The sequence below is a fragment of the Suncus etruscus genome, chromosome 7 (genome assembly GCF_024139225.1).
Source record: "Suncus etruscus isolate mSunEtr1 chromosome 7, mSunEtr1.pri.cur, whole genome shotgun sequence".
Lineage (NCBI taxonomy): Eukaryota > Metazoa > Chordata > Mammalia > Eulipotyphla > Soricidae > Suncus > Suncus etruscus.
The window spans coordinates 125491665-125511838 of NC_064854.1; the positions used below are offsets into that span (position 1 = coordinate 125491665).

Consider the following 20174-nt stretch of genomic DNA (forward strand, 5'->3'; position numbering starts at 1 on the left):
AGAAAGAAGAAATCACTGTCCTAAACCAGGGGTCATCATTCCACAGCTCCAGTCCTGGAGGAACTGCTGGCTAGAGCTGGCACTCTCAAAAAATGTGGGTTGGGTAGACAACTTTCAAACCAGTGTCTTATGCCCCACCTCATTAAAGTGGTATGGGCTGAAAAGCTGGCTGCTGCTTGAAGGATTTTGCAAGCAACGTCTCACCAAATTTAGAAATTTGTTTCTTACAGTGGCTGCTTGCCACTTCTCACTGAAACTCTGGTTGTCCCTTGCGCCAAAAGCCTCAGGAATCTTTTTTTTTTTTTTTTTTTTTTTTTTTTGGTTTTTTGGGTCACACCCGGCGGTGCTCAGGGGTTACTCCTGGCTGTCTGCTCAGAAATAGCTCCTGGCAGGCTCAGGGGACCATATGGGACACCGGGATTCGAACCAACCACCTTTGGTCCTGGATCGGCTGCTTGCAAGGCAAACACCGCTGTGCTATCTCTCCGGGCCCAGCCTCAGGAATCTTTACGTTATTGGTCAAGAATATTTCTGTTCGGGCCCGGAGAGATAGCACAGCGGTGCTTGCCTTGCAAGCAGCCGATCCAGGACCAAAGGTGGTTGGTTCGAATCCCGGTGTCCCGTATGGTCCCCCGTGCCTGCCAGGAGCTATTTCTGAGCAGACAGCCAGGAGTAACCCCTGAGCACTGCCGGGTGTGGCCCAAAAACCAAAAAAAAAAAAAAAAAAGAATATTTCTGTTCAAAGGGACCCACCTGTGTTGGGTTAAGAGCTTATATGATGGAATCCCTCACAGGGAAAGCTTTCACTGCTGATTCTTTTTTTTTTTTTTTTTTTTTTTTTTTTGGTTTTTGGGCCAACCCCGGTAACGCTCAGGGGTTACTCCTGGCTATGTGCTCAGAAGTTGCTCCTGGCTTGGGGGACCATATGGGACACCGGGGGATCGAACCGCGGTCCGTCCAAGGTTAGCGCAGGCAAGGCAGGCACCTTACCTTTAGCGCCACCGCCCGGCCCTCACTGCTGATTCTTAATGCTCCCAAATCGTAACATTTGCCTTTCTCTTGTCTAATATTTAATCTATGTTTATCAAGCTCTGTATTGATCAATGGTCTGAGTACAGTGAACCGGTAGTGCTGCAGGATCCGTGAGCTTCCGAACTACACCATGGAACTCCGGGGGCTGCTGTGGCTGTGGCTGACCTCTCTCCTTGCCCTACAGGCCATTTGTACATGGGGTGCACCCACAGGCCAGTCTAAAAACAGCAAGGTATGTGGCTAAGCTCTTAGGGCAAAAATGGGAAGTTGGATTTGGGTACATTCCAGGTACCTGACATCTGGGGCCACCTTCCCATGAGAGATATGAGACTAAGACCATGTTCAGGGAGTTCCTCTGAATCTTTATGCTGATACTTGCTCTGGTTTATCTTACAGAAGCGACAGACTGTGGACACAGTGAGTATAGCCTTGTTTCCCCCTGGCCTTTGGGGGTATGCCCTCTGTTCATGCCCTACACAGGAGATTTACTTCTTCCCAGAAGTGGGAGCTCTCTCCTAAACCCCACCCTCTGCATGGAATGGGTATTCCGAGGATTTTGACCAGTTTAGGAACCTTGATGTGAGCTGGGTATAGAGCCAAACACAACATGAAGGTGGATCCCTGGCTCAGAAGCCTCACCCCAGTCCATAGAGTCCTCATGTTTCACTTCAGACCGTGGATGGAGTGATCATCCGGAGTTTGAAAGTCAACTGCAAAGTCACCTCTCGCTTTGCTCACTATGTCATCACCAGCCAAGTGGTCAACAATGCCGACAAGGCCAAGGAAGTGGCCTTCGACGTGGAGATCCCCAAGACAGCTTTCATCAGTGACTTTGCCATGTGCGTATCTGGCCCAGTGCCCATTCCCAGAAGCGTCCACTCACCGGGCACTGACCCAGAGAGCAGATCAGGGTAGTGGTCAGCGGGTCTACCTGCCCTTCCCTGAGGGTTACAGGTCAGCTCTGAGGGGAGGTAGCAGTTCTGCAGGGGGCTGCCATCAGCTCCCCACATAGAGCCTTCATAGTCCAGACTGGATGTGGGGTCCAAGTCCCTATGTGATGCCCTCTCACCAGCTCTGCAAGACAGGAACTTCTCTAAACCTATGCTGGGAGCCTCTGCAGAAAAGACCTGTGTGGTCAGGGCAGGCTGTTCCCCTTATGGTGTCTTCCTCCCCACAGCACATCAGATGGGAGCGTGTTTGTTGGGAACATAAAGGACAAAACACTTGCATGGAAGCAGTACAGAAAGGCAGCCGTCTCAGGAGAGAATGCTGGTCTTGTCAGGTGAGTCTAGTTTTGGGCCCATCCAGGACAGAGCTGGGACACAGTAGAGTCCCTAACCCAAAGGCACTAGAGAGAGTGGATGTTGTCTTGCCCATCTCCCAGTAATGAGACACAGCCATGGGCTCTGTTCAACAACCCAGTGAATAGGGTCAAGGAAAGCCAAGAGAGAAGAGAGAATAGTGCTGAAGAGAGAGAGACTGATATTATGGGTCAGGCATTAGGGAACAAGGACCCCTAGCTCACTCTTGTTGGTCTATTTTTGCCTCTGGTGGCATACTCAGGACATCTGGGAGAACAATGGAGCAACTCACCATCCACATCACTGTGGGGCCCCACAGTAAGGCCACGTTTCACCTGACCTATGAGGAGGTGCTGAAGCGACACCTTATGCAGTACGACATTGTCATAAAAGTCAAGCCTAAACAGTTGGTGAACCATTTTGAAGTAAGTCAGGATGACCAAACAGGGGGGTATGAGTGTATGGGCAAGGGGCTCTTGGAGAGCCTGGGGCTCACTGAATCTTGCCCCCTCTTCTATTCAGAGCCCTAGTCTGTGCACTTGTTAAATGGAGGGTCCTGTGTGTCCCATGGCTTCCAGTGGATCCTGAGATACACCAAAATTTTAGACAGTTTGGGAGCCAGAGAGCCTGGGGCAACCTCAGAGGCTAAACAATTATTGATTTCTCAGTGGTAGCCAATTTGAGGAGCACAGACATTCACACCCCCAATTGCCCATACTATGGGTCTTGAGTGCCCATTATGGGCCTAGCCGTGCGGTGAAGTGGGTGGGTGCCACCCATAGTAGACCACTGGGACTCTTATTGGTTCTGGGTGGAGGTTTGCTCATGGTGCCCATGGGAGCCTGGTTACAGAATTTGCTTAAATGATACAGATCAATGTGGACATCTTTGAGCCCCAAGGGATCAGCAAGCTAGAAGCCCATGCTCCCTTCCTCCCCAAGGAATTGGCCACGCAGCTCATCAAGAAATCTTTCTCTGGGAAAAAGGTGAGTGTGGGTTGCTGGGTGTGGGGTTTTTAGGACTTCTCTCTTTGGATGAGACCTCCTCCCACCACAGCAGCTACATCATTAATGCTCAGGAAGCCATACCATGCTCTAGGAGCAAAATTCAGTGCCTTGAATACAAGGCAAATGCTCTACTTCTGAGATACATATCTTCAGCCCCCCACTGAGATTTCTTGACTGGCCCAACTCCTGGTATGTTTGAATTTGATTCAGGATAGGCACAGGGAATGCAGATTGCTAAGGAGAGAGACAGGCAGAGAGAAGTTCAGAGGTTGGTATCTCAGGGCAATGTGTACTCCCATTTCTCAGAGCAACTTGTCAAGTCCCATAAGTGACTGGGTCACACTTGCTCCAACTCCACCTGCAGAGCTACATGGACTCAATAAGCTGCTACTGTACATGAACTGCAGATTTCTCTTTGTCAGTCTTACACCTATAAGAAAAATTTCAAGAAAATAGGGGGCATAGGAGCAAAAATAGGTTGTTGCTGGGGTTGGCATCTCAAGTCCCAGTGGTGTTGAAAACAAAAGGAAGGAAGCCACCCTATGCTTGCACTCATCACTATTTGCAGGTGTCCTGGATAACCTCTGCATCCTCTTCCTAAGTTGCAGAGGAAGATTGTGGCATATAAATGGTCAGGGCCAGGAGCAAAGCTTTTTATCACCACCAACCTTAGGTAGGGACTCCACAACAATTGACTTAGAAATGATTCTCAGGGGGCCGGAGAGATAGCATGGAGGTAAGGCATTTGCCTTTCATGCAGGAGGTCATCGGTTCGAATCTCGGCGCCCCATATGGTCCCCTGTGCCTGCCAGGAGCAATTTCTAAGCCTGGAGCCAGAAATAACCCCTGAGCACTGCCGGGTGTGACCCAAAAACCACAAAAAAAAAAAAAAAGAAATGATTCTCAGACCCAGAGAGTCAGTATATGTATGCAGTCAGTCCTGATTTGAACCCTGCCATCTCGTAGTCCCCAGAACACCATGAGGACTATGAGCACAGAACTGGGAGTAACCTCCAAACACTGCCATGCCTAGCCAACCCCCCAAAAGAAGCAATTCTCCTTGTTTCAAAAGGTTTCCTTTCAAAATACAACACAGGGGCAGTGGGGAAAATATAGCAGGGAAGGTAAGAAATTTGCCTTGCATGTGACTGACCTCAGAAATCCCTAGACTCCCTTATGGTCCCTCGAGCCTGCCAGGAATGATTTTTGAGCAAAGTGCCATGAGTAACGTTTGACCTGGTCCCCAAAATACCAAAATACAACACTCATATTTAGAAGTTAATAAGTATGCTAGCTTCCAGTAGCCAACCCAGAGATGGGTCTTTGGCTTTCTGACAGTTCTTTGCAATAAGTTGTTTTGCTGAACAAAATTGACTTTTGTTGGTTGTTGTGGCTAGCTTATTTTAAAGGGTTGCATCTGGTTGTGCTCAGGGGCTACTCCCAGCAGTGTTCAAAGAACTGCACTTTGGGGAGTAGAACCCAGTGTCTTGCATTCTTTCAGCCATCTCCTCAGCTCTTACATTTTACTTCTGTAACAAACACAAAGGAGAGAGGCAGGTCTGTCTACCACCTCTCAGTAGCTGGGCAGTGAGGACCTCACCACCCAGTCACACACCCCCACTCTCACTCACTTATACCACCCACTGCACACATCACATAACTCCACTCATACACACACACACACACACACACACACACACACACACACACACACACACATATATATACAGGCTCACACCCCTGTTTGCAGCTGCAGCCTCCTGAATGCCTCCCTGTTCCGTGCACAGGGCCAAGTGCTTTTCCGCCCCACCATAAGCCAGCAACAGTCCTGCCCCACCTGCTCCACCTCTTTGATGAATGGGGTTTTCCGGGTGACCTACGACGTCCACCGAGACAAGACCTGTAACCTCCTGGTGAGTCTGCAGCTTCCAGAGAGGACTCTGAGGATGAGGGGGTGACTTTTCCAGTGAATTCACTACTCCTTTTGTGTTTCAGGTTGCCAATAACTACTTTGCCCACTTCTTTGCTCCCCAAAACCTGACAAACCTGAACAAGAACTTGGTTTTTGTCATTGACATCAGCACCTCCATGGAAGGCCAGAAAGTAAAGCAGGTAAATGTAGCTTTCGACAACGCATCCAGTGAAGGGTTTTGTTCCCCAGCTCCTGCCCCTGGCTGGCTCTGCTGCAAGAGTTGGGGCTGGAGACTTCTGTTCCTGGTCAGAGATGGGGAAACTGAGCAAGGAACCCTACTTGTGAAGGGCTCTGAAATCATCTGCTGTCGCCATACAGAGCACAAGCCACAAGCCAAGGTGTTCACTTCTCTCCACTGTAAAGCTGGGAGCAGGTTCTCAGAGTTGGAAGACTCAGAAGCTGAAACTTGAGCCTTCAAGAGAGAGGAGGAGTGGCCCTGTGGCACCCACAGCATTCGGGTGCCCTGTCTGTGGTAGAGAGAAACCATAGTGGAGGCAACTCAACCCCCAGGCCTTTCTTCCTTCACCCCAACCCTCTCAATTGGGTTGAGAGGGTCCTCGTCATTTCCCTTCTTCACACCAGGTCCCTTGCCTTCTCCGTCCCTTTTCTTTTTGTTTTGGGGCCACACCCAGCGGTGCTCAGGGGTTCCTCCTGGTTCTGTGCTCAGAAATAGCTCCTGGCAGGCTCGGGGACCATACAGGATGCTGGGAATCAAACTTGGGTCCTTCTCGGGTTGGCCACGCGCAAGGCAAACACCCTACAGCTGAGCTATCTATCACTCCGGCCTCTACCCACACAGTAGTGGATGCTTGTCTTCTCCTGGTCCACCTGCACCTACCTGGCTATGCTGTCCAGCCTCCTCCAGCTTGTCCCTTCTGTACTCCTGATATGTTCTCTAGGACCCTACTCTACAGTCCTGTTCTTCCTCTGTCTTTGCAGACCAAGGAGGCACTCCTGAAAATCCTGGGGGATATGCGACCAAATGACTACTTCGACCTGGTCCTGTTTGGGACTGGCGTGCATGTGTGGCGAGGCTCGCTGGTGCAGGCCTCCCCTGCCAACCTGCAGGCAGCTCAGGACTTTGTGCGGCGCTTCTCCCTGGCCGGGGGTGAGGGCAGGGCATGTGGGCCAGCGTCCCTCAACACCAGCCCCTGTGCCCTGCACAACAGCCAGGCCCTGCTCTTTCTCTCTCTTCTGCAGCCACAAACCTGAATGGAGGGTTGCTCCGGGGAATTGAGATCTTAAACCGAGCACAGGTCAACCTCCCAGACCTGCACGACCATGCGCCCATTCTCATCATGCTGACAGATGGCGAGCCCACCGAGGGTGAGGCCCAGGGCTCCTGAGGGCCAGCACCTTGTTATCCCAAATAGGCAGGGGGAATGTCCCTAGAGGTGCTGTTAGAGACCATACAGTTGCCAGGACAAGTTACAATTTGGTCTAAACACAGTCCTCAGCCATGCAGTCCTCCAGGGCTTCCTGTGTGGCCCAAGATTCCCTATGATATAGGGTTGCACCGGGCCAGGCCCAGGAGGAGGGTTTTAGGTTGAGTTTAATAAACTCAGGTGCCAAAGAGATGGTTCAATGGTCTGAGCACATCGTTTGCCTTAAGGAGGCCCAGGCCATACCTCCCTGGAAAATTTAAATAAAAAAATAATAAATTCTTCAATATATGCTATGATCCAAGCATAGGTCTAGAGAGCTAGGGGCTGAGAAAAGATGCCAAGAAAGCAAATAGGCCTCTGCCCTGTAGGAAGCCAGGATCCACTGGGGGAGGCAGATGGAAGAGACAGCACTTTGTTCAGGGACCCCTAGAAGACTGGAGACAGAGGGGCCAGAGGACTACAGGCAAGGATAGTCTGAAAGGAGTCCCACAACTTTCTGCAGGACAGGGCAGCATGGGCAATGTAGGGGTGGATACCAGCTGGGCCAGATGCTGAGTATAGTGTCTTCTCAACATCCATCACCACCAACGTGAAAAGCTCCAGCCTGTGCTAGGCCAATCTTTGCTGGGTGAAGGGGAGGGGGCCCTGTGGAAAAGTGAGTGTACATTGTCAGAGCCTGCACAGGAACTACAGGCATGATCAGAAGAGATGCCCCAAGATCAGCAAGGCCTTGGTGCCACAGCAAGGAGACACAGCAAGGGGCTGGGCAATGTCTAGAATTGGGAGAGGTGGAGAGTGGGAGGAGTGAGATGAGAAGCTTGACTCCCAGAGAGTGCACCCCCAAGTTCCCCAGCTGGTAGCTGACTGGCCCGGGTGTGTGTGTGTGTGTGGCTGTAGGAGTCACAGATCGTTCCCAGATCCTCAAGAACGTCCGCAACGCCATAAAGGGCCGGTTCCCACTCTACAACTTGGGCTTTGGCCAAAATGTCGACTTCAACTTCCTGGATGTCATGTCCATGGAGAACAATGGACGGGCTAAGAGAATCTTCGAGGACCATGATGCCACGCAGCAGCTACAGGTCTGCTCCCTTCTCACGCGCCCCACTCTTCTCGTTCTCCCCAGGCTCTCCTGGTGCTCCTCACCCTGCCAGTGAGCCCTAACCTTGGTAGCAGTTGCTCTTCAGAGTAGAGAGCAGATAAAGCTCTTAATTTATTTTTTCTCCTGCAGGGTTTCTACAACACAGTTGCCAACCCCCTGCTGATGGACGTGGAGCTGCAGTACCCACAGGACACGGTCTTGGGGCTAACCCAGCACCGGCATAAGCAGTATTACGAGGGGTCAGAGATCGTGGTGGCTGGCCGCATCGCTGACCACAAGCTGGGCAGCTTCAAGGCAGATGTGCTGGCCCATGGGGTAAATTGTAGCTGCAGAAAGTGAGGAGGCCAGGCTGGAGTTGGGGCTGGGAGATGACTCAGAGGGCTGAAGCTCTTGCTTTGCCTGTGGGAGCCTGGGTTCCGTCACTGGCAATACCTTGTTCATTCCCAGGAGTCTCTCTTTCCCTCGATTAGTGCCACTACCCCCCCCCCAAAGGTCACATGCACACACTCCAGGCCTTTGGGGCTTTGAGTGAGAAGAACTGAGTAGCCCTGATTCTATCCTGACTGGCTGGGTTTCCTTGAATCAATGATGCTAGCTACCCAGGTTTTGGGGTATTTTTTCTGTACCACAGGGAAAATACTACTGGAAAGCTGTGTGGAATGAGTGAAATAATTCATGCCTGGTGCTTATCTGGTACACAGGACATGCTCAGCAGTTGCCCCTTATTACTGCTCTGGGGGAGAGAAGGCGCATTGATGTGTTGTGCTAAATGGGCCTGGGGCTGCCAGAGATGTGTGGAGGAGCGAAGTACATTGGAAGCTCCATAGTGGACATTGCTTGGTGTCTGTTGGTAGCCTCCAAACTCATTTCCGGAGGGGATGACCTGGTCCTCCATTCCTGGAATTATGAACACAGGCAGTGCATTTCCTAGAGGTGCTTAACAAACTGATGTAGAATGAATAGATGAATGAAGGAAATGACAGGAAAAGGGGGATTGAGGAGGAAAAAGCTATAGAGAGATCAGCTGGGAGGCTTATTGATGGCTCCAGCATCAGTCAACATCTGCAGTGTCCTGGTACAAGGTTCATACACTGTCTCTACCCTCAGGAAGGCCAAGAATTCAAGACCACCTGCCTTGTGGATGAGGAGGAGATGAAGAAACTGCTCCGGGAGCGTGGCCACATGCTGGAGAATCACATTGAGCGCCTTTGGGCCTATCTCACCATCCAAGAGCTGCTGGCCAAGTGGTAGGAAACTGTAGTCTGCCCATGGTGGGCACCGTCCTCTCATACCTGGGTCTGGAGACAGAGAAGGTGGACATGATGGGATCGTTCTGGGACTTTGGAATTTGCTAGTAGGTCAGACTCACAGTCTTCCTTTGTTCACTGGGTTAATATCCACCAGTTTAGTCAACAGTATGGGCTGGTCAGCTCACTGTTGAACTGTTCAACTTCTATGTTGAAGCCATTCATTTTGTTCTGGGGGTGGAGGAAGGCACTTCTACCATCTTCTGGGGGACCATGGTGTGTTGAGGACCAAATCTAAGGTTCCTACATGACTCAGGCTCTTTGAGTCATTCCATGCTTAGGCCTATTGATTTGACCCGCACAAGATGCCAGGAATCTCCCCGCCTTATCCTCACTCAACAGATGATCAAACTTCGGGGCTCAGAGAGGCTTGATCACAGCTATCCAGGTCTCTGAATCTTTTAAGACACATCTCTGGGTTTGTTCTGGGGAGCCATTAAATCTGGAGGCCCTTAACCCCAAGCACTACCAGGGGTGGCTCCCAAAACAAACAAAAAATCAGAATTGCCTTGAAGTTGGGCATTGTGCAGGAAGAGGGTGGCTTCTTGTGCATGGTTGAGTGGATGAATGAGAGAGTGAAGAAAGGATGAGTGAGAGCTACCCATTGTTGTCCAAACATGGAGACTGGGAACAAAGTCTGCTTGCAGGAGGAAGTTAGAAGGGGAAGAGAAGGCCAATATCTCTGCCAAGGTCCTGCAAATGTCACTGGACTATCAGTTTGTGACCCCCCTGACATCCATGACCATCCGTGGCATGACGGACAAAGATGGCCTACAGCCTGTGATTGACAAGCCTGAAGAAGGTAGGGGCACAACAGAGGTAGAAGTAGGTGGAGGGGTGGAAAGGCTTGTGAGCTCCTCCTGGATATTAACTCTCCTCCCTTTTTCTGCCCTCCAGATGACCTGCCCTCCGGTGAGTTTTTGTTTTATCATTTTAATTTTGACATTAAAAAAAATTGAGTCCTGTCAGTCATTACAAAGTTAGAAACTGGGGGCAGGGAAGGTGGCGCTAGAGGTAAGATGTCTGCCTTGCAAGCGCTAGCATAGGACAGACTACGGTTCGATCCCCTGGCATCCCATATGGTCCCCTCAAGCCAGGGGCGATTTCTGAGCGCATAGCCAGGAGTAACCCCTGAGCATCAAAACCAAAGTTAGAAACTGTTCTCAATCACTATAGACTCATATGACAAAATATTTAGACTCTCCTTTGGGAGGACTCCAATATAAAAATATGAGAAATAATAAATTTAAAAATCACAAAGAATAGGGGCCAGAGAGATAGCATGGAGGTAAGGTATTTGCCTTGCATGCAGAAGGACAGTGGTTCGAATCCCGCATCTCATATGGTCCCCAGAGCCTGCCAGGAGCGATTTCTGAGCTTAGAGCCAGGAGTAACCCCTGAGCGCTGCTGGGTGTGACCCAAAAACCAAAAAAAAAAAAAAAAAATCACAAAAATAGTGGGAAAGAAAATGACTTCCTGTTGCTTTTAAATTTACATATCAAACCATCTCTTTGTAAATCAAGGCCAAGTGAGTTTTGTGCATATAATTCATCCCTGATAGAACAATAATATGTGGGGCTGGAGAGATAGCATGAAGGTAGGGCATTTGCCTTGCATGCCCAAGGATGGTAGTTCGAATCCCGGAATCCTACATGGTCCCCTGAGCCTGCCAGGAGTGATTTGAGCATAGAGCCAGGAGAAACCCCTGAGTGCTGCCGGATGAGACCAAAAAAATATCCACATAGGACACACACAAACTTAGCAATGTAGTAAAGAGTTTTAAAATTCTATTGGTTTTGGGTGCCCCAAAGATAGTAAAGCAGGGGGATGCTTGCCTTGAATGCAGCTGTCCTGGGTTTGTTCCCTGGCATCACATGTGGTCCCCCTGAGCCTGCCAGGAGTGATTTTTAAGTGCAGAACCAGGAGTGACTCTTAAGCATCATTAGATGAGGCCCAATAACTAAATAAATCATCCTGTTGGTTTTTTTGTTTATTGGTTTGGTTTAGTTTGTTTTTTATAATTTTTCGGGGCGGGTCACACCCGGCAGCGCTCAGGGGTTACTCCTAGCTCTACGCTCAAAAATCACTCCTGGCAGGCTCGGGGGACCATATGGGGGGCCGGGATTCGAACCACTGTTCTTCTGCATGCAAGGCAAATATGCCTTACCTCCCTGCTATCTCTCTGATCCCTATTTTTATTTTTATTAAATTTTTAGGACCCGGAGAGATAGCACAGCGGCGTTTGCCTTGCAAGCAGCCGATCCAGGACCAAAGGTGGTTGGTTCAAATCCTGGTGTCCCATATGGTCCCCCGTGCCTGCCAGGAGCTATTTCTGAGCAGACAGCCAGGAGTAACCCCTGAGCATTGCCAGGTGTGGCCCCAAAACCAAAAAAAAAAATTTTAATAGTTTTTATTGTGATCAAAGTGAATTACAAGTCTTTCACAGTAATATTTATGGTTTGGTTTTAAGCCACACTGAGCAATGCTCAGGGCTTCCCCCTGGTTCTGTACTCAGGAATTGCTCCTGCAAGTTCTTGGGAGACTATCTGGGTAGGGGATGCAGGGCATCACACCTGGGTGAGCTGCATGCAAGGCAAACACCCTCCCCACTGTACCATTGCCCTCCTGTTGGTATTTAAAGGGACTTCAGATTGCTGTATCTGTGATTTCCTGCCCTCCTCCTCCCCAGTCTAATCACTTGAGGTCAGGAGTGGGGACTTTTGGTGGCAGTGGGGAAGATAACACTGTGCTCTGTTATTGTCCTCTACAGAGATGGTGGGACCCCGCAAAAGTAAGTGACTCTCAACTCCTCGCAGCATGACCTCTCCCCTACACCTCTGTGTCCCCAAGACTGGGTCTAGAGTAAGTAACCCAACTCATCCTTGTTTTCATGATGTGCAGCTGCAGCCCAATATTTACTTCCTCTGCTCTAGTTCTCTTGCTGGGAGCTCTTCAGAATGGTCCCTTTGATATGGTCCCCTCTTTGGAATGGTTCCTTTGATATCCCCCATGCTGATGCCCTCAGCCCCACCAGGTTCCTTTAGAAGGGGAGGTTCCAGGGCCCAGACCACAACTCTGTTCCCATGTCCCAAGGCATGAACCCCTGATCATCTGGCCTCTAGTCAGCACTTCTACCACCCTCATGGGAAGTGGGTCAGAGATGGGGCCCCCAGCTCAAGGAAATCCCAGCCACCTATTTCTATTTCACCATTTCACCTATTTCACTCTCTGCCAGCCTTCGTGTTGTCCAGCTCACAGCCTCCCCAGAAAAGCTCCAGCTTCAATCCCCAGCAGCTGCCAAACCAAGTGACGGGAGGTGAGTTGGTGGAAGGGTTTGAGGACATACTAGGTGTCTGAACCGAATACTCTAACAGTCACCCTCTTTTGTCTCCAGTGGACACTGACCCCCATTTCATCATCCATGTGGCCCAGAAAAAGGACACCCTGTGCTTCAATATCAATGAGGAACCGGGGGTGATCCTGAGTTTGGTGCAGGACCTGGACACAGGTAAGCTGACATCAGACCCTTCCTTCCCTCACCCCATCACCTGGCTGGGCTCTTCCCATGTTCTTGCTTGCTATGGACACTACATATCTAGGGCCCAATGCTTGATTAAAAGTCCTTAAATTTCTTCATTTCTACTAAATGGTCAGCTCTCACTATCCGAAAAAAATAAGTAAGTTCCTGAAATTCTTATCAATTTGTAAATGAGAGGCCAGAGTGGTAGCACAGTGGTAAGGCATTTACCTTGCATGCAGCTGACCTAGGACAGACCCAGGTTTGATCCCCAATTTTCCATATGGTCCCCTGAGCCAGGAGTGATTTCTGAGCATAGAGCCAGGAGTAACCCTTGAACACCACTGAGTGTGGCCCAAAAACCAAAAAAACAAACTAACACGATAACAATTTATAAATGAAGGGCCTTTGTTTGTTTGTTTGTTTTCATTTTTGCAAAATGGGTTTGCTTCACTATGTGCTCAGAGCTTCTCCCAGCTCTGTGCTCAGGGGACCCTCAAGTGGTGCTTGAGGGCCCATGAGGTGCTGAGAATCTCAATTGGGTTAACTGGGTGCAAGGCAAATGTCCTACTCCCCTATACTATCTCTTAGGCTTCATTTCGTTTTTGTGCTGAGTCTTGCCTCCTATTTTCCTCCCAGTAGAGCTGAGGACTGATGCCATTAGCAGTCCTGGGGTTGGGAGCAGAGCCAACTCCTCTTCTCCACTTTCCCCCTCTTAGTCCAGACAAATACTCTGCAAATACTCATTTGCACCTCTGAGGGCTGAGCTCTGGATAGGAACCAAAACAAATTCCTGCACCCAGAGAGCCCAGGTTAAGAAGACCAAGGAGTCTATTTGCAGAGAACTGATTCAGAGCCTGCTAAGATGGAAAGGGTTAGGGTCTGGGGGTGCTTCCCAGATCACCTGTGTAACGGTAGCACTTCCTGTGGACTGTACCGGGAACTGGGACACCTGAAGGAGGAGTGGGCCCAAGTCCTGCACCTTATCCTTCAGAGCCCCCCCCAACCCCCCTGGGCCAAAAAAAGATGTATGCAGCATCCAGGAGGTGAGACCCTCCAAACAGCCTGGGTCTCTGTTGCCTTCACCCAAACAGAAGGATGAAGGCAGGCAGGCGGGTTGGGGCTAGTGAGAGCTGCCCCCTCTCCCACAATCTCTCCCTACACCGCAGGCTTCTCAGTGAATGGGCAGCTCATTGGCAACAGGGCCCAGAGCCCCAGTCAGCATGAAGGGACCTACTTTGGGCGTCTGGGCATTGCGAACCCTGCCACAGACTTTCAGTTGGAAGTGACACCCCAGAACATCACGCTGAACCCTAACTCTGGGGGGCCTGTGTTCTTCTGGAATGATCAGGTTTCATTGCGGCAGGACGGGTAAGTGGGCCAGGTGGGGTGGGGTGAGCCTCGAGCAGTGCCATGGGGGACGGACATCCAAGTAGGCGAAGGATGGGTGACTGGGTCATGCAGTCATAAGGACTCTATGAATCTTATTATTCTAGGTCCTAGATAGGATAGGAGCTCTGCACCTGTCTACCTGGCCACCCAAGTCCAGGGCTTCCACCTAGAAAATAAAAATGTCCACAGTGGGGCCGGAGAGATAGTATAGCAGTTGGAGGGCAGGGCCATAAAATGTTGTATGGAGGGCTGCAAACGGCCCACGGGCTGTGAGTTTGAGACCCCTGGTTTAGGGTTTTAGCTAGGTTCACCTTATATCTACCCTTCATCCACTGTCATCTCTTTCAAACAAAGGCTCCAACCTCTCAGGCCCACATAGGCCATGCTTTCCTGAAGTCCTCCATCTTGCTCCCTCTGCCCCCACTGGCCTGCATTCTCTGAATTTCTTGTTCAACGCTTATCACAATGTGCCTTGTCTCACTCATCTTCCTTCCTCAAACTTTAATGGGTCCCAGAGCCTGAGTTTGGGAAACTCCAGGGAAAGTGAGCAGAGTCCATTGTGGAAGACACTGAGGTTAAGACACGGGTTGAAGAATACAGACTTAAGCAAGAGGAAGACTGGAGTCCAAGCCTGCCCTGCTGCTTAGCAGCTGTGGGACCTTGGGAAAGTGACTTCTCTCTGGGCCTTCATGCTCCTAGGATCAGTGATAGCTGAGAAGTACAGCTCGCATGGAAGGCATAGCACAACATGGTCTAGCACCCCACAACCCAACCCCCTGTCTGGAGGCCCCAGACCACAAGATTCATGTGAAAAAGAGCGTGGAGGGACGGGGAGATAGCATGGAGGTAGGAGATTTGCCTTGCATGCAGAAGGATGGTGGTTCGAATCCTGGCATCCCATATGATTCCTGAGCCTGCTAGGAGTGATTTCTGAGCATAGAGCCAGGCGTAACCCCTGAGTGCTGCTGGGTGTGACCCAAAAACCAAAAAAAAAAAAAAAAAAAAAAAAAAAAGAGCATGGGGCAGATAGTACCTTATCACTCAGGATGGGGGTGCAGGATTCTACAAGTTGGTCCCAGAGGACAGAGCTGTCGAATGGGGAAAACATGCAGCCAAATCATCTTCTTGGCCTCCTGGCCTTGCAGGGTGGTGGTGACCATCAATAAGAAACAGAAACTGCTGGTGTCCGTGGAGGACAGGGGCACCTTCGAGGTGGTCCTGCACCGTGTCTGGAAGCCAAGTGCCTCCCGTCAAGACTTCTTGGGTTTCTATGTGCTGGAGAGCCAAGGAATGTCTGGGCGGACCCATGGGCTACTGGGTAAGTCTGGCTGGGATGTTGAACCCAGTGGATTCTTCAGGGGTCACTTTATGGCTGAGCACCAGACTGACGCCCGCTCCCCCCAGCCTCAGAGTGCCAACAAGCAGTTTCCTGGTATGGGTCTCTTTCATAAAAGGCATCAAGGAACCCTAAAAATAAAGGAAATAAAGCTCCGAGGGTGGGTGGGAGGGAAACTGGGGATATTGGTGAAGGGATTTGTGCACTGGTGATGGGTGGTGTAAATTTTATGAAAGTCAACTGTGAACAATTTTGTGACCATGGTGCTTAAACATATAATAATAAAAAAGAAATATTCTGCAATATTGGGGGAAAAGGAAGCAAAGCTCAGTCATAGAGATAGTACAGCAAGTAGGGTACTTGCCTTGCATGTAGCCAACCTGGGTTTCATTTCTGGTAACCCATATGGTCCCTTGTAAACCTCCAGGAATGATTCCTAAGCACAGAGCCAGGGAGGGAGGGAGGGAGAGAGGGAGGGAGGAAAGATGGGAAGGAAGGAAGGAAGGAAGGAAGGAAGGAAGGAAGGAAGGAAGGAAGGAAGGAAGGAAGGAAGGAAGGAAGGAAGGAAGGAAGGAAGGGAGGGAGGGAGGGAAGGAAGGAAGGAAGGAAGGAAAGGAGGAAGGGAGGAAGGGAGGGAGGGAAAGGAGGGAGGAAGGGAGGGAGGGAGGGAGGGAGGGAAGGAAGGAAGGGAGGGAGGGAGGGAGGGAAGGAAGGAAGGAAGGAAGGGAGGGAGGGAGGGAGGGAAGGGAGGGAGGGAGGGAGGGAGGGAAGGGAGGGAGGAGGGAGGGAGGGAGGAAGGGAGGGAGGGAGGGAGGGAGGGAAGGAAGGAAGGGAGGGGGGAGGGAGGGAGGGAAGGGAGGAAGGAAGGAGGGAGGGAGGGAGGGAGGGAAGGGAGGGAGGGAGGGAGGGAGGAAGGGAGGGGGGAGGGAGGGAGGGAGGGAGGGAAGGAAGGAAGGGAGGGAGGGAGGGAAGGGAGGGAGGGAGGGAAGGAAGGAAGGAAGGAGGGAAGGAAGGGAGGGAGAGAAGGAAGAAAGGGAGAGAAGGAAGGAGAAGAAAGAGAAAAAGAGAAAGAGGAGAGAAAGAGAAACAAACAAACAAAAGAAACAAAAGTAAGAAAAAACAGATTTGACACCTCCTGAAATCAGAACTGGGTTAGGGTCATATCACATTTTCTTTGAGCTCTCCTGCAGTGCCCCTGTCTCTAGCCCCCAAATTTCTCTCCAGCGAGATTCTTTTGGAATTGTTGAGCAAAGATATCAACTGTCAATGCTCTTGTTTCCTTGCAGCGGGTGAATGAATGAGAGGTGGCTGAAGATGACACAGGGCCAGAAGGAGGCCAGGGGAGCTGTAGGGGAGAGAGCCCTCTTGAGTGCCAGCCTTACCCTTAGGTGATGGTACTTCTCCGGCTTGCCTTTCCAGGACAGTTCTTCAGGCCCTTGGATTATAAAGTGTCTGAGCCCCACCCAGGCTCTGACCCCAACAAGATAGATGCCACCATGGAGGTAAAGAACCGCCGGCTGACAGTCACCAGGTGAGTTACCCGCTGCCCCTGTTACCCACCCTGCCTCTGTGCAGATCTTTCTTTGGCTGTCACTTGGAGGGGAGGGGGGGATGAGGGCAATTTCCTGGGGAGATGCCATCCTGTTGAGTCCAAAACAGAAGCCCAATTTTCTCGTTTCTCCCCAGGGGCTTGCAAAAAGATTTCAGCCAGGACTCAAGGCATGGGGTCCGGGTGAGCTGCTGGTTCATCCATGACAATGGAGCAGGACTGATCGACGGTGTCTACACGGACTACATTGTCCCTGACATCTTCTGAGCCCCCTGGCCAGTACCCATCATTCCTTAGGACTATGGCAGAGAAGGAGGGCAACCTTCTGATCCTTGTCAAAGTGGGCCCTTGTCTAATGCGCCATGATTTTCAGTAAAAGACTTGTGCACAAGCCCGGTCTGGTTGCCTTCTTGTGGGGACAGTGGCAGGTAGGCTTGCCCCTCAGAAGGGCCCAGGAAGCACAGCAGAACCAGGCTGGTGGAGCAGATTGAGACCAAGAAGTGAATAACCAACAGGGGCCCCAGTGGCTTGGTGGGGCCAGTGGACATGCTGAGAGCGCTCACTGAACTAATGAGATTTATTCCCAGCAACACAGGCCTTCCTTCCATCTATCAAGTGTTCAGAGTGGGAAATAAGGCTGGGGTCTTTGTCCAGAATTCCTGAGAAGCAGCTGAGCTTGGGTTTAAACCTGCTGCTGACTGCCCCACTCCATGAACACTCCACCAGGCAGGCACTGAGCAGCGTGCAACACCAGCTTCATGCACTTTCCACAACCATCATTTCCCCAACTGCTTTGCTTCACCACTCAAAATCACCACACAAAATCTGTGGAGACACAAATTAACCAAAACTCCGTGTATACTGATATTTAAATACATATTGCTTGGATGAAGTATGGATACCACCCTTACCCCACTTTCTCATCCATCTGAAAAGCCTGGCAGCCAAAAATACACCCCAGGTTGGAATTTCTGAACTGCCCATGTACAGCATGACAACTCCAAATTTCTCCATACGGTCATCCCAGTAGGAATTCACCAATTTAGATGTCAAAGTAGATTCAAAGCCACCTAATGTTCAGAAACAAAACAAGTAACCAAAAGCTCAACTAGCAACAAGAATTTAGTAAACCTTCAAACAATGATGCAATGACCTCATTGCGAGATACAATACTTTTCACAAATTTTTCTTGATGCTGTACTCTGTTTTTTTATTTCTTTCCTTTTTGAAAAATAATTTCACTACCACTTATCTGTAAACGAATATTTTATGTGCAACTATGTGGTTTATAGAAAAAAGAGAGAATTGTGAAAGTTGTCATATCTTTCAATGGTTTCTTTTGGGGAAGGGAAGATTTGGGTCACACGTGGCAGTGCTCAGGGGGTTACTCTGGGCTCTGTGCTCAGAAATCACTTGGCAGGCTCAGGAGACCATATAGGATGCTGAGAGTTGAATCAGGGTCCATCCTGGGTTGGCCGCATACAAGGGAAAGGCCCTACCACTGTGCTATTGCTCCGGCCCCTCAATAGTTTCTTATCTCATTGTCTGAAGTTCTATGAAGCTGTATGTTGCTAGTTGAGTGTTCTGTTGTGGGTTTTGCTTGATGGACTTATGTAGCTTCTTTGAAGATTTCCCATCTAATTTGGTGTACTCCTACTAGGAAATCAGTATTAAAATAATGGGGAGTCATGTGGCTGTGTGAGCAGCCTCATGGTCCATGACTTTGTAGATCTGTGGAGTTGGTATGATGATCTTATATGGAGACAGCAGTGGTTCATGATGGGCTTCTGAAAGGCCCAGTGTGATCATCTGTGAGGACTGCATGTTGTAAGTCTTTCTGGGCTTCTCTTTCATGAGTTAGATAGTATTGGGTGCTTGAACAGACATGGCAGAAGGCTCTAGATAGTGGGCATGGCTGCCAGGACTTCCAGAAGGATAGAGACCTGGGAGGTGGGGAAGCTGTTTATCCTGGCTCCGACTGTGCCTGGAAACATCAGCCATAGAACCAGCATACCTGGAGTTGTTTGGTGGCTGTGAGTCCCTGCAGAGATTTTGGGTTTCTTTTTGTTTCTATTTTGGGGCCACATCTAACTGTGTTCAAGTATTACTCCTGGCTCTTCACTTAGGAATCACTCCTGATAGTGCTTGGCAGAGACCATGTGGGAATGACAGGGTTCTAACCCAGGGCAGCCATGTGCAAGGAAATTATCCTGCCGCAGTACTATTGCTCTGACCCCAGAATAGGGCTTCTGACAAAGGGTGTAGTCTGTCTGCTGTGGTGTACTCTAAGCCCCCCTCCTGGCATCCCATTCTCCCCTCTGTGCTTAGAAGTGGACAGTCTTTTAGCGGTCATCTAACTCTATGTCCTTCATGATGACACTGACTCTGGGTGACTTCAGGTTCCCAACAGTCCCTTAGGAACTCTGGAGTGGCCTTTAAATTCCTAAAGTTGTTCTATCCACAACCCCCCAGTGCTTGGGAAGGGAGCAAGAGCCCGGATGTTGGAGATGACCCACAAGTTGCAGAAGGCCCAGGAAATACAAAAAGAGAGAGACAGAGAAACGAGACTCGGAGGCTCACAGCCTCTTAGACTGAGAGCCCAGACTATTCTCCAAGAACATTATTTATTGCTTAGAACCAGTAATATCAGTAGAAGGCCAACATTCTTTGGTCAAACACCTGATTCTCTTAATCTGTCTGGGCTAGCCTTTTACACACTCAAGGGCTTTAGTATATCGGGGAAAAAATCTTTGTAATGCGCTTTCTCTGGAAGATTCTTCCGGGAGAGGGAGCAAAGGTAGAGCAATTACAGGACTCCTGCAGGACAGCATTCTGACCTAAAGATTCTATCAACTGGGGCCGGGCGGTGGCGCTGGAGGTAAGGTGCCTGCCTTACAAGCGCTAGCCAAGGAATGGACAGCAGTTCGATCCCCCGGCGTCCCATATGGTTCCCCCAAGCCAGGGGCGATTTCTGAGCACATAGCCAGGAGTAACCCCTGAGCGTCAAACGGGTGTGGCCCAAAAACCAAAAAAAAAAAAAAAAAAAAGATTCTACCAACTATCCACCAGATCTCTTTTATCTATATCGTCCCCAACACCCAGTCAGTGACTGTGCTCTTCTACAGTCAGGCACAGAGGTTCAGACTGGCTCCTAGGTGCACTCACCAGCTCCACTGTATAATGGCCAAGAGAGAAGTCACGGGGTCCCTGGACTCCAGAGAATATTTGAGTGGTGGGTATATGGCCAGCCTGGAAGGCCTGATGATTGTCAGGGCCC

The 20174-nt window shown here is 50.1% G+C and overlaps 1 protein-coding gene across 1 annotated transcript; it reads left to right on the forward strand.

The window, feature by feature from the left end:
* The first annotated feature begins 1128 nt into the window (after positions 1-1128).
* ITIH1 (inter-alpha-trypsin inhibitor heavy chain 1) lies at positions 1129-17214 on the forward strand. Its single transcript, XM_049776225.1, has 22 exons — positions 1129-1264; positions 1429-1449; positions 1705-1871; positions 2210-2314; positions 2596-2758; positions 3206-3319; positions 5128-5253; positions 5336-5452; positions 6252-6420; positions 6513-6638; positions 7595-7776; positions 7926-8111; positions 8904-9043; positions 9751-9905; positions 10001-10015; positions 11874-11894; positions 12339-12419; positions 12498-12611; positions 13790-13991; positions 15158-15330; positions 16768-16879; positions 17035-17214. The coding sequence occupies exons 1-22, from the start codon at positions 1163-1165 to the stop codon at positions 17162-17164; spliced, it is 2721 nt and encodes a 906-aa protein (XP_049632182.1). The 5' UTR covers positions 1129-1162; the 3' UTR covers positions 17165-17214.
* The last annotated feature ends 2960 nt before the right edge of the window (positions 17215-20174 follow it).

What these genes read in the sequence shown, in the direction of transcription:
- ITIH1 (XM_049776225.1), top strand. Translation starts at nt 1,163, where the DNA reads ATGGAACTCCGGGGGCTGCTGTGGCTGTGGCTGACCTCTCTCCTTGCC. An exon ending in CAGATGTGCTGGCCCATGGG is followed by an intron (nt 8,112 to 8,903) that starts GTAAATTGTAGC and finishes CTCTACCCTCAG; the next exon opens with GAAGGCCAAGAATTCAAGAC. An exon ending in CAAGAGCTGCTGGCCAAGTG is followed by an intron (nt 9,044 to 9,750) that starts GTAGGAAACTGT and finishes GTCTGCTTGCAG; the next exon opens with GAGGAAGTTAGAAGGGGAAG.